This window comes from Amphiprion ocellaris, chromosome 18 (assembly GCF_022539595.1).
Source record: "Amphiprion ocellaris isolate individual 3 ecotype Okinawa chromosome 18, ASM2253959v1, whole genome shotgun sequence".
Lineage (NCBI taxonomy): Eukaryota > Metazoa > Chordata > Actinopteri > Pomacentridae > Amphiprion > Amphiprion ocellaris.
This window is the reverse complement of record NC_072783.1, coordinates 3,946,351-3,958,480: the sequence shown is the minus strand read 5'-3', so window position 1 is coordinate 3,958,480 and position 12,130 is coordinate 3,946,351. Positions and strand designations below refer to the sequence as shown.

The window sequence follows — 12,130 nt, the reverse complement described above, 5'->3', positions numbered from 1 at the left end:
AATTTAGAATTTCTCAGATTTGTATTTGTATATTTATTCTTTTACTGACTGTTGGTGTTGCTAGGTACTGCAACTCTATACACAAAGTCAGATTCCTTTTGTGTGCTCACGTGGCAATAAAAGCTTTTCTAATTTCTGAAATGAAACAAACATTTAACATTTACAAATCATTTACAGCTTTTTAACTTCTCTGTTTTGATCAATAAATGAACAATTTTTTTATATATATATGTGCTTTTTTAATTAGGTTTCAGTGTAAATTAATTGCTTTGTCTCAGAATTATTAATATTAATAACATTATATAAATATATTAATAATTGTTATGCAGAAAAGCTGTGTTTTTCTGGTTTTCATTATCTGATATGTATGTAATAATACTAACTACTTTATTTAATTAATATTTTTTTCAATGCGCAGTCGCACTAACTTTGTCAAATCAAGTCTGCCCTCTTATGATTATCAACTTTCTATTATAAAAACTAATTTTCAGAAGCTGGCATATGAGATTTGGTGATGTTCTTTTGGTATTTTTGGGGGGGATAACTTTTGAAGCATGTTAATTATTATTTTTATGCTTAAGAACCTAATTTTCAAAGTATATTTATTAATTTACAAGACTGGTGGGCTATAGAAAACTTTACTGAATAGTGTAATGTAGTGTATTCCATGGGGAAAGCAGTGCATCTGATTTGAAAATATAAATATTTAATAACTATTATTATAATATGTGCAGTGGATGTTGTAAATGTGGAACGTGTCCTAATGAAGTCTAAAAAAAAGTACAAAGCTGTTCTATTTAGATCTCTTTAGATAATACCTGAAATGAGTTAGTTATTGTTTCTATGCTTAATAGTCCCAAATACTGTATTATTATATAATTTGTTTTTATGATATAAAGAGGATTTCTGGCCCCTAAACTTTGACTATTTTTGCAATAAGCAAAAATAACTATCAATTCTCCACTATAAAGTAAAATTTTCATAAATATTTTTAAAAAATAATTATCGAAGTAGAGTAATTAAGATTCTTTCTTTAATTAATATTGTTTTTAAAATGCCTAAAAGATGTTGTATATGTGGTAGATATCCTAATGAAGTAAAGAAAAAAATCCAAACTGTGTGTTTAATCATTCAGAAGAGGGATTTAGAAAACTTTACTGACAACTAAGATAAAATATACTATTTTGGAGGAAACGCTGTATTTTTCAGATTCTTGTTTTTATAGTATAAAGAGCACTCTTGCTATCTTCACTTATATGTGCATTAAACAAATGAATTTTCCACTTTTCACTGTAAATTTCCTAATAAATTACACATGATATTTATGGATGTTCTTTCGTGTAGTAATGTACAGTATGAGCCACGGTTTTGCTTGCTAATATGTTTAAATTCTGAGTTTATTTCTGACTTTTGACTGTGGTGTTACACTGGGGGTTTTCGGTCGGCTGATGAAAGCCTGCCACTAGAATGTTCTACGCATGCTCTGTGTGAAAGCGTGTTTTGGTGTCAAGCGGCGCTGCTAGGCTAGCCGGGCCAGCTAGCAATTCTGCAAGTCATGGTGGGCCATTCAATGAGGAAAGGTTGGACGATGCTATATCGGGCAGCAGCACTGTGGAACTTTTAATGAAACAGGACTTGCTTGCTGGTCTTAGGTGATAGTGGACTGTTGGGCATGAAGACACAGTTGCAAAATCTTCATGCGTAAGTATTAAAAATCAAAAGGTTTTGCGGGTTTAACTAACTAATGCGTGCGCCGTTGTGTGAACTGCAGTGATTCACGGCACAAGCTAACGTTAGCAGGCACGTATGTAAATAAAAGCTGTATTTTTGAGTGGGCGGCTGGAAACGGCGGTGTGTCTTGTTTAAGTTACTTTTCAAAGTAGCTGAACGGTTACGGTAGTTAGCAGCAAACTAGCTTACAAGGCTAGCACAGTGTAGGTTTTGAGTTCCAATAGTAGTTTAGCATTTTCACGAAATCCCACCCACCTCCCGTTCCTATTGGCCAGGAGTTGCTGGAGTCATTTGTCGTTGCCGCGTTTGAGGCACGCGAATGGCTGGGCGGCCCGTCAATCATCTTTTCACCACTTGTTGCTAGGGAGATTGTTTGATGCTAGCTACAGCGGAAGTGGATAGTCCTGAAACACCAGCAGAGCTCCTTGTCACTTTTTTAGGGTAAACAGAGATGCAAGTTTGCGAGCTAATTTAGCGAAACGGCGTATTACAGCTATTGTACGTTGTGTTGTAACTTGTGTATTGGCTGTAGCCGGGTGTCAAAACACAAGGTGGCTAACGGCTAACGTCATAAGGACGAAGATAGGCGCAGCTGTGCGAGAGGAGGGAGGGACCCTGCCTGCCACCTAACACTGCCGTTGGTGCGTGTGCTAACCAGCCCAGCGAGCTTTCTCGACTCTCCCATTCACCTTCAGCAGCACCCACAAGAAGTAGTTGTCCTGTCAAGGGTGGGGTGATGCCTTAAAGCTCTGTGTTCATCATCTGTGGTCTGCTGAATTTCCAAGAATGAAAAGGCATTGGGCGGTGCGAGCCGACATCACTTCTCTAGTCTTGGGAGGATGGAGTGGTTGCAGCGGGCTAGCAAGTCCTGTTTTTTTTCCATTAACATGTGCTTAATGCAAATGTAGGTAGGTAAGAATTGCGTGCTTGTCTGAACTAATGCAGCTTACAACAGAGAAATAAAATGTCATTTCTCACTTTTGTCAGGATTGGGAAGATGAGAACCTTATGAAGAACAAAGCTTTGAGTACAAACTGGACTCTGAGAAGTGGAAGCCTCATCCTGGATTTTATTCAACACATACATAATCCTGTTGAAGACCCTTTCCCCCCCTTTTCACCACCTTTAACCACTTTTTACGTTCATGTCTCTATCTCCGTCTCTTAGTGGTAGTACAGAAGTATTGATCCAAGGTAGTTAGCCCCTTTTTTGTTTTTATTTTTTACTTTCACCTTTTGTTCCTTTCTAAAGAAATGCTTTACCTGAAAAAGTACTTCACAGAGGGCCTGATTCAGTTCACCATCCTTCTGAGTCTCATTGGGGTGCGGGTGGACGTTGACACCTATCTAAGCAATCAGCTGCCCCCACTGAGAGAGATCATCCTGGGGCCTAGCTCAGCCTACACCCAGACACAGTTTCACAACCTGCGCAACACGCTGGACGGCTATGGCATCCATCCAAAGAGTGTGGACCTCGACCATTTCTTCACCACTCGACGGCTGCTAAACCAGGTGCGCCAGCTGGATCGCCTCTTCGTGCCCAGTACCGAGCTCAACACCTGGCTAGTGCATCGTGACTCTGAGACTGTGGTGTCCGCCAGCAGCCAGTCCAGCCCCAGCATCACCCTGGACAATGGGGCCGGCCTAGACGACATTAACAGCCCTGACGCTACCCCGGCCATGAGGGGAGGAAGTGGAGCACCTGAATCCACGTACAACCTGAACGCAGCAGACAGCAGCCTGGGAGCCGTGGCCCCAGAGGGCAACCAGGAGCAGGGCAACAGGGATGGAAACGACGACCTCACCAAAGAGGTACTGCTGCATGTTTCTTACCTTCTCTGTGCGAACACCTGGAGAGCATCTGTCAGAGGGATGGGGGGAGGGACACACCTCCTTTTGACAGATGCTTGTTGTCACCACACACACCTGCCATAAAAAAAAATAGATCCAGCAGATTAGAAAGTAAATATTAGCTTGTAAATGTTTTCCAAAGTAGACAACAAAAATTATACACACATGAAAGCTTTTAAATATCATAGCATGACAACTTGCATCAGTCAATATAATATTTCTATGTCTTATAAGTAAAGTTACTATTTAAAGTATGACATCATAAAATACACATTAACTGTATTCCACTGTATGTGGACTAGAGGTGACATTACACACCAGTATCTTTTATGGTCCACACCCGAGGTCTTTTATCAGTGTCAGCTATTTTTAGTCAAACCAGTTGAGTCACATTCATTACAGCTGTGATTCTGGTCACATTTAATGTTGTCCACGCGGGCGCAACTTTGAAATGCACAGCAAGTCTTCATCTTGCTGAATTCACTCCCTTAAAATGGCCCAAAGGCAAAGATAACGGTGCTGTTTTTCTACTTGTTACATAGCTGTCGCTTTTCTATGATGTTATCCATCACTTTAACTTCTATGTAACTTAGCAGAGACACACACAGTGGTTGTATTGTTGTGTGGAGGTACGGGGGTCACAAAAAGTCATTATTGGGTTGTAATTAAGCAAGACTTCTTTCTGATCACATGTTAACCACTGTGCCAAAGCGTTTATGTCACGGTCGCACCACCTGATTTGTGTTACATGATCTACAGCCCTCCTTCCAAAATTATCCACTGTGATGGAATATAGTAGCTTGTATAAAGGGTAAAAAAGGGATAATTTACAGACATTTCATCAAGCATGACCCAAATATGTTGCGACAGTATGAGTTGGTGTTCAATACGTTGCATGTCTGCACAATGCCATATGATTAAAGTACCTCTCTTCTGTATGCAGGGCCATTTTTCAATGGTTGCTATATGTTTTTCCAGGACATTGACTTGATTGACATCCTATGGCGACAGGACATCGACCTTGGTGCAGGAAGAGAAGTGTTCAACTACAGCAACCGTCAGAAGGAGAGCGAGGAGGAGAAGCCCAGCCCACAGGAGAACAAAGACAGGAACGAGGAGCAGGAGAGCTGGAGAAATGGCATAAACCTACAAGGAGCTCAGCCGGTGGACGGCGAGACTGGAGAGAGCATCCCAGAGCAGGTCTGTTAAGGCCAAACCCATCTTTATGTGCTATTGTTTTGTCCGGTGGGATTTGACCACAGTAGCTAAAAAATAACTGTGTGATTATGAAAATTTTTGGACACTGAAACACTAAATTACCGTCAAGACACAAACAACAACAAGACTGTCAGAATGAAGGATGCTTTCAGCCCTTATCTGTCTGGTTAAAACAAGCTTTGGTGCCCAGTTGAAGCGTTTAATTTGGGCTGGTGTCAAAGCTGAAAGCCAAAACTGATCTGGATTAAACAACTGGAACTAGACGCTCTGAAAAGGAGAGTCTGAATCTGTCTGGCTTGTTTGTGGTTTAAAAACAAAGGTCTGGTCATGAGCTGAGGGAGCGATCTCTTCATCTGTATTAGCAACATATAGATTATAAATTATTAGAAATGATCGATTTGTAAACCTTCTAACAATATACACGTCAACAGATCAAGGTTGGGATTTCCCTTGTTTATTTTACTTTCGTTTAGTTTGTTTTTATTTCTTGGCTTTTTGCCTTTTTTGGATAGTTGCAAGCATAAAGTGTCAATAAAAGCTGGAGACCTGTTGGTTTGTGAGCCGCTGTTTTGAAGCCTTGAGTTTGGAATTGGCTGTAATGAGCGACTACACACTGCAGTGTCTTTGGCCCAATTTTCCCTTGATTTCACTCCTCAGGAGAAATCTGGTCTGAAGCAGTGTTGGGCCCACATTATTTAGTAATGTGAGGAGTTTACAGATGGAGTCTTAAACCTCCTTAACAGACTCATCAGCGCCACCTCACTTAACCCTCATGTTGTCCTGCGGGTCAGATTGACCCGTTTTAAAGTTTGAAAATGTGCAAAAAAAATCTATTTTTACAATGCAACTTCTGATGTCCGCATTTTCAACATTTTGGGGAAATTTTTGAACATTTTTTGGTGGCAAAAAAAACAAATAGAAAAAAATGTTTCATAAGAACATTCACAAAAAAATCAACCAAAATCCAGTGAATTTCACTGGATTTTGGTTGATTTTTTTTTTGTGAATGTTCTTAAAGAAAATATAAGTTATACTGATATATATGATATACATATATCATATAACAAGACAGCCACGCCCTAAAACACACCATGCTTCGTTGTCTGTTTTACTCTAAATGGGACCTTCATTTATAAAATGAACTTCACACTGTATTGAAGCAGACTTTAAACTAGCATTTGAGAGCAGAAACTCACAAGGAAAACATTTCCAAATCATTTGAGAAGTAATCTTATTTCTATATAGTGTGACTTCGTTTTGCAACCAAAGAAGTCGCCCCCTGCTGGCTGTTTGAAAAAATGCACATTAAAGCTTTCAAGTTTCAGATGTTGAGATTACGTCCTCTTTTTATAAGCAGTTTATGTTAAAGTTAAAAGGTAGACATGGAATGGAACCAGGGGTGTTGCACTTATGTGTATATATTTGGCTTTATTCTGGAGAAAGCAAAGATTGTAAAGAAGGGAAACTAACGGTGTTGAGTTTGTGTACACTAGTGTATTTTAGAAAGTCTGTGAATTTAAATACCGTTTTGCATGTCTGATTTTTACACAACGTCCAGTTAGTCTCGCAACTATTAATGCTCCAAATCCGTTACTTCTTCACGAGAGTTTTGTGAAGATGAGTGACAAAGATGAATGAACACGTACCCTACAGGAAAGCCCAGTAAAGTGCAACATGACTAGTCTCTAAAATGGGAAGTAGCGACATAGGTGCATGTTAGGCAGCTGATGTTAAAAGTTATATCCTTGGTTTATTTGTAAAAAGCCTGTGTATACATGAACCGTACTGCAACTAAAAGGCCGCAGTGTTTTTTGATTGGTCAGGACAAAATGAACTTTACTACAGATGTAAAAGCCCCCTAATAGAAGATTGTTTTTTGTTGTCACCAGCTCCCAGGACTCGGCTCACAGACTTCACTGTCTCTACAAGAATGCCTGAGGCTGTTGGAGGCCACGTTCCCTTTTGGGGAAGAAACTGAGGTAGAATTTGTGAAATAGTAAAATATTTACACTACTGTTCAAAAGTTTGGGATCATCCAGACAATTCCATGTTTTCCACGAAAACTCCCACTTTTATTCATGTGCTAACATAACTGCACAAGGGTTTTCTAATCATCAATGAGCCTTTCAACACCATTAGCTAACACAATGTAGCATTAGAACACAGGAGTGATGGTTGCTGGAAATGTTCCTCTGTATCCCTATGGAGATATTCCATTAAACATTTCCAGCTAGAATAGTCATTTACCACATTAACAATGTCTACACTGGATTTGTCATTCATTTAATTTTATCTTCATTGAAAAATAAAGTTTTTCTTTCAAAAATAAGGACATTTCTAAGTGACCCCAAACTTTTGAACGGTAGTGTATCTTGTGCTTGTCTTTGTGTCATACATTTGCAGTAAAAATTACTTGAGTTTTTAATTCATTTTTATGATATTTTTCAATTAGTTCCCAGCACCGGTTGTCACCTCGGAAATAGCAGTTTCCAGTGAAGAAGTTCCTTCCACATCTCAGGGCCTCCCTCTGCCGTCACAGCTGCCATCAGCGGAGCCACACTTAGACCTGGAGCAGCAGTGGCAGGACATCATGGCCATCATGGAGCTACAAGTAAGATTTATTTGTCTGTCCTCATGGTAACACTAATATTAATTATCCAAAACATGTATTTCAGAACAACGATAGGAATAATAACACTATAGGGAAAAAATTAGGGTAAATTTTGGTTCTTTGCCGCATAAAATAGTAAATTAAACCATAAAAAGTAGAGGAAACACAAAAACTTGCTTTCTAATTTGAAAAATAATAAAATGTTCTGTTAAAATCTGTCTGTTCGAAGGCAATGGAAGTGAACAACACTTCGCTCCAAACCACTTCCAGCAGCGTAAATGCCACAAGTGGAACGACCGACTCAAACACTGCTGGAAACTTTGAACTTTCTACTCGTCCGACTCCGATAAACCAGGATGTCAGCCTTCACCAGGCCTCCATGCCCAGCTGCAGCCAAGACTTCCCCCAGATTTTCAACCCCCAGCTGGAGTCCGTCAGCATCACCCCGAGAACCACCATGCTCAGACTTTCCTCCAGCAACTCCACCAACATCAACTCCACGTTTGGAGCCACTAACCTGACTGGGATCTTTCTCCCACCACACATAAACAGTTCTAGTAACAACGTCACATCCACACCTATCCTGCCCGATCCATTCAGCACCCTGCTGGAGGAGTCGATGCTTGATGAAATCAGCCTGCTGGACCTCGCCATGGAGGAGGGCTTCAGCCAGGCCCAGGCTTCCCAGCTGGAGGATGAGCTTGACTCAGATTCTGGTCTTTCCCTGGACTCCAGCCACAGCCCGGCCTCCCCGAGCAGCTCTGAGACATCCTGCTCGTCTGCAGCTTCTTCCTCCTCAACGTCTGCCACCTTCTCAGAGGAAGGAGCTGTCGGCTACAGCACCGACTCTGAGGTGGCCACAGTGGAGACGGAGGAAGGAGCCGTTGGAGGTTACCAGCCCGGCTACAGCAAACTCTGCCGTATGAGCTATCAGGACCCCTCTCAGTTCCACAGCCTCCCTCAGCTGGACAGCATCAGCCACAATCACACCTACAACCTGCCGCTTTCCTCTGCCTTCCCCGAGCGCCCAGAGCTCCCGCTTTCATCTGGGAAGAAGACTGTCCACGACAAACAGAACTCAAAGCTTCAGCCTCCTCAGGACTTGCTCGACAAGCACTCAAGTCGTGACGAGCGCCGCGCCCGAGCCATGAAAATCCCCTTCTCCAACGAAAAGATCATCAATCTGCCTGTGGAAGAGTTCAACGAGCTTCTGGCCAAGCACCACCTGAGTGAAGCTCAGCTCGCCCTCATCCGCGACATCCGCAGGCGCGGCAAGAACAAGATGGCGGCCCAGAACTGCCGCAAGCGCAAGCTGGACACTATCATCAACCTGGAGCAGGGCGTCCAAGACCTGCGGCGCGACAAGGCCCGTCTGCTCAAGGAGAAGATGGAGTTCATTCGCTCCATCCGGCAGATGAAGCAGAAGATGCAGAGTCTGTACCAGGAGGTGTTCACTCAGCTGCGGGACGAGGAGGGCCGGCCCTATCCTCCCAGCGAGTACTCGCTGCAGTACAGCGCCGACGGCAGCGTGCTCATCATGCCCCGTGGCGTGACGACTGCCGAGCAGAACCGTAAGCCCGAGAAAAAACAAAAAGACAAAAAGAAGTGAGCGGGACAGACTGCTGTTTATTCTATCACTTTGCTAAATCAATAAGAAAGATTTCTGCAGATGCAAGAGAGATGTCCTTTTTTCCTTTAAGAAGATTCTGGTGAGTAGAAAAATGGCGTTGTTGACGACTCTTCCGGCATTAATTTCTCCCTTTTCATTCTGTTCCTACATTTTTTTCCTGGAAACAACTTTGAAGCAGAAGTAGCTCTTCGTTTGAGTACTGATATTTCATTATTTAGACGAGGAGAAGGAGGGATATAAAAGGACATAAAATGAGCTATTAGAAAAAAAATTTAGCTGCTCTTGATCCTTTTGCACCAAACCACTGAGGATGGAGAAGATTTGTAGGGTAAAAGAAGGGACTTTTGTCGAGGAAAGTGGGAGTAAAAGAACGCTGTCAACAAGGATGGTTGGAATACCTATGCACCGAGGGTTTTAAAGGACTATCAGATCACACCCCACCCTGGAGACTTTTAGTGATTTTAAGCCACCGTGGCTTTTAAGTTGCAAATCTTCAGGCAAAGATGGTTGTGAGAGTTTAGAAACCAAAGGCTAAAGGAAGCCCATAATTTTAGGATGCCATTAACACCTATACTAACCAAAGGTTGTATGGTGCACATCACGTGATCTGTATACATCTTAAATGCTCAAACACTGCACTCTAATTCTGTAGGTTTCTACTGCAAATTTCTGTGTGGGTGGCGTCTAAGTTTAGAAGGCCCTAAATAGATCGGGTTTGATGTGTGGAAGCGGGATGTTGAGATGAGAGGAGTCAGAGGCGGAGTGTTCCCGGGCTGGCCACCGCTAAAACAGGCCTGGAGGTGAAGTCCTGCAAGAGGAGCCCATGGATGTTATAGGGAGGAGGCACACTGCATTGCAAAATGTATCAACTTCCTTATAAATTATACATAGCACTGTAATTTGTCTTTAAAAGGCTTGGCTGTATGCATTTTGCCGTGTCCGTCGCTGTTCCTTCGCTGCAGGTTTAAATAAGGGAGCTGCGTTTAGGAAGGCTCTTATTAACTGTTCATAATCTGTAGTATAAGCAAAGGTTATAGGTCTAGCCACATCAGCTTTATGTAAAAGTCTACACCCTCTCTGTTGGTTTGAAAACTCTAGCGTGGAGCCTGCAATTACAGGAGGAATTGACGATGCTGTGACGGTCCAGGAGCTCCGGAGAGGCTGTCACAGATCAAAGATACGGATTGTTTGTTAGCTTTTTTTCCTCCTGGACGCCCCGTTTTAAGTATTGACATGAAGCAGGCTCAGTTGACGCTGCGGTGTAGCGATATCTCTTTTAAATATTTGCCAACGTTACCCAGCTGAAAGCCACTTTAGGCGATTTTTTTTAAACTGCTGTAAAGCCAAGCTGTTGGCTTGGCATCCTGTTTTTAAGATTTGTGTTGATGACAAAGTGAGCCACGTCGTTACGTGAGGTTTAAAAGATGCTCGAATGTGTGAAATGACAGTGTGTGCTGTGGCCACGTTGATTTGAATGCCTTTATTTAACGATCTTTAGCTTCACTTTTAAGGGTTTTGAGAAGCGAAGAGGCGCGTTCTCAAAGTAGAAGTGCTATTACTTGTCTATTTGAATGAAGTTTGTCAGTACATGTGTTATATCACCCTCTTTAAGAAAAAAAAACAGGTCAGATGTTGCAGCCGAGATAGCAGTTAGGTTAGAATATTTACAAGAGGCTGAACAGAACTCGCAACATTAAGATGATGTCCAAAAAAACAGTTTCGAAAGGAGAAGTGTCCTCATTAAATGTGATATTCAGGCATGAAACTCTGGTTAACATTCACTTCAGTGTAAACCCAGTGCAGCACCGACTATTTAGTACTGCTACTACTTAGTGCACTTTTTCTTTGTCTGTCTTTGTTCTGTAAATATTTTCATGTTTGTGTTCGTCATGATTTATGTAATTCGTCAAATGTCTCCATAACGGTCTCACCCTCTGCTTTGAGTTTGGATGTAGTTCCCTCTGTTTTGAGATATTTGCTGGCAATCAAGAATTGTTTTTATTGATTAATAAAGTGTTTTTATTTTCACCTGTGACTCTTGTGTTCTAGTTGTCCATGCTTTGCTTCAGGAGGCTTCAGGTTGTGATCGGCAAAGTCGCTCGATAGCTGAGGAAACCAGAGACAGCCTCAGGGTTGAGAGTCAACAGAGCAGAAAACTGATAATTAATTCAAATCAAAAATGCAACTAGCATATGACAACGCTACATTTAAGATAAATATTTGCCATGATCCAGGTTTCATACTATTCTCATTTTTGATGGTCTCTAATGTGTTAATTAGGATTAAAACAAACAAATATTCCTATTGTCAATGAAATTGACAATTATTTCTGTGGCTGATTAGTTGTTTGGTCTATAAAATGTCTGTCAGTGTTTCCCAAAGCTTAAAATACCATCCACAAAACCCAAAAATATTTAATTTACTGTCATAGAGGAGGATAAAATATTCACATTTTAGATGAAAAAAAATTACTCATAAATGGTTGACTATTAATGTAGTAGTTGACAGCTAATTGATTAATTCCTGGAGCTCATCACAGTGAATATTGAACTGAAGCGTCACTTGCAATTTGCAATGTCATTTTAAAAATATTTTCCACAAATCATGGAGCCATAAATTCAAATCATTTGCAGTTCTATGGAGATTTACCATCCTTTAACCCTTGTGTTGTCCTGTGTGTCAAATTGACTCGTTTCAAAGTTGGAAAATGTGGGGGAAAAAAAAAAAATTCTCAGTGAAACTTCTGATATCTAACATTTCAACTCAAATCTTTGAAAATTTTTTGGTGGAAAAAAAAATGTTAAAAATGTTTAAGATCATTCACAAAAAAAATCAACCAAAATCCAGCGAATTTCACTGGATTTTGGTTGATTTTTATGTGAAAGTTCTTCAAAAACAATGTAAGTTTTACTGACATATATGTAATCACTTTTTTTGGAAAATTTGTACTAATTTTTTGAAAATATTTACAAGAATATTCTGGCCAAATTTGGGAGACTTTTATAAAACTTTTAAAGGAAACTTTTAAGGAATTATTGGAATTTTCTTCCTGAAAGTTTAAAAAATTAGGGAAATTTTTTTGCTGAATTT

General features: G+C 40.8%; 1 protein-coding gene across 3 annotated transcripts; it reads left to right on the top strand.

Annotated features, from left to right (window-relative positions):
- The first annotated feature begins 1,528 nt into the window (after positions 1–1,528).
- Positions 1,529–11,068, top strand: nfe2l1b (nfe2 like bZIP transcription factor 1b). 3 transcript variants are annotated; one of them, XM_023298607.3, is made up of 6 exons: positions 1,529–1,701; positions 2,719–3,542; positions 4,560–4,781; positions 6,689–6,778; positions 7,252–7,410; positions 7,640–11,068. In XM_023298607.3, exons 2-6 carry the CDS (start codon positions 2,985–2,987, stop codon positions 9,017–9,019), a joined length of 2,409 nt encoding a protein of 802 aa, XP_023154375.2. In that variant the 5' UTR covers positions 1,529–1,701; positions 2,719–2,984; the 3' UTR covers positions 9,020–11,068. The 3 variants fall into 3 exon arrangements, with proteins under 3 accessions (XP_023154375.2, XP_023154376.2, XP_023154377.2); XM_023298608.3 differs by lacking the exon at positions 1,529–1,701 and adding an exon at positions 1,749–2,635; XM_023298609.3 differs by lacking the exon at positions 1,529–1,701 and adding an exon at positions 1,749–2,639.
- The last annotated feature ends 1,062 nt before the right edge of the window (positions 11,069–12,130 follow it).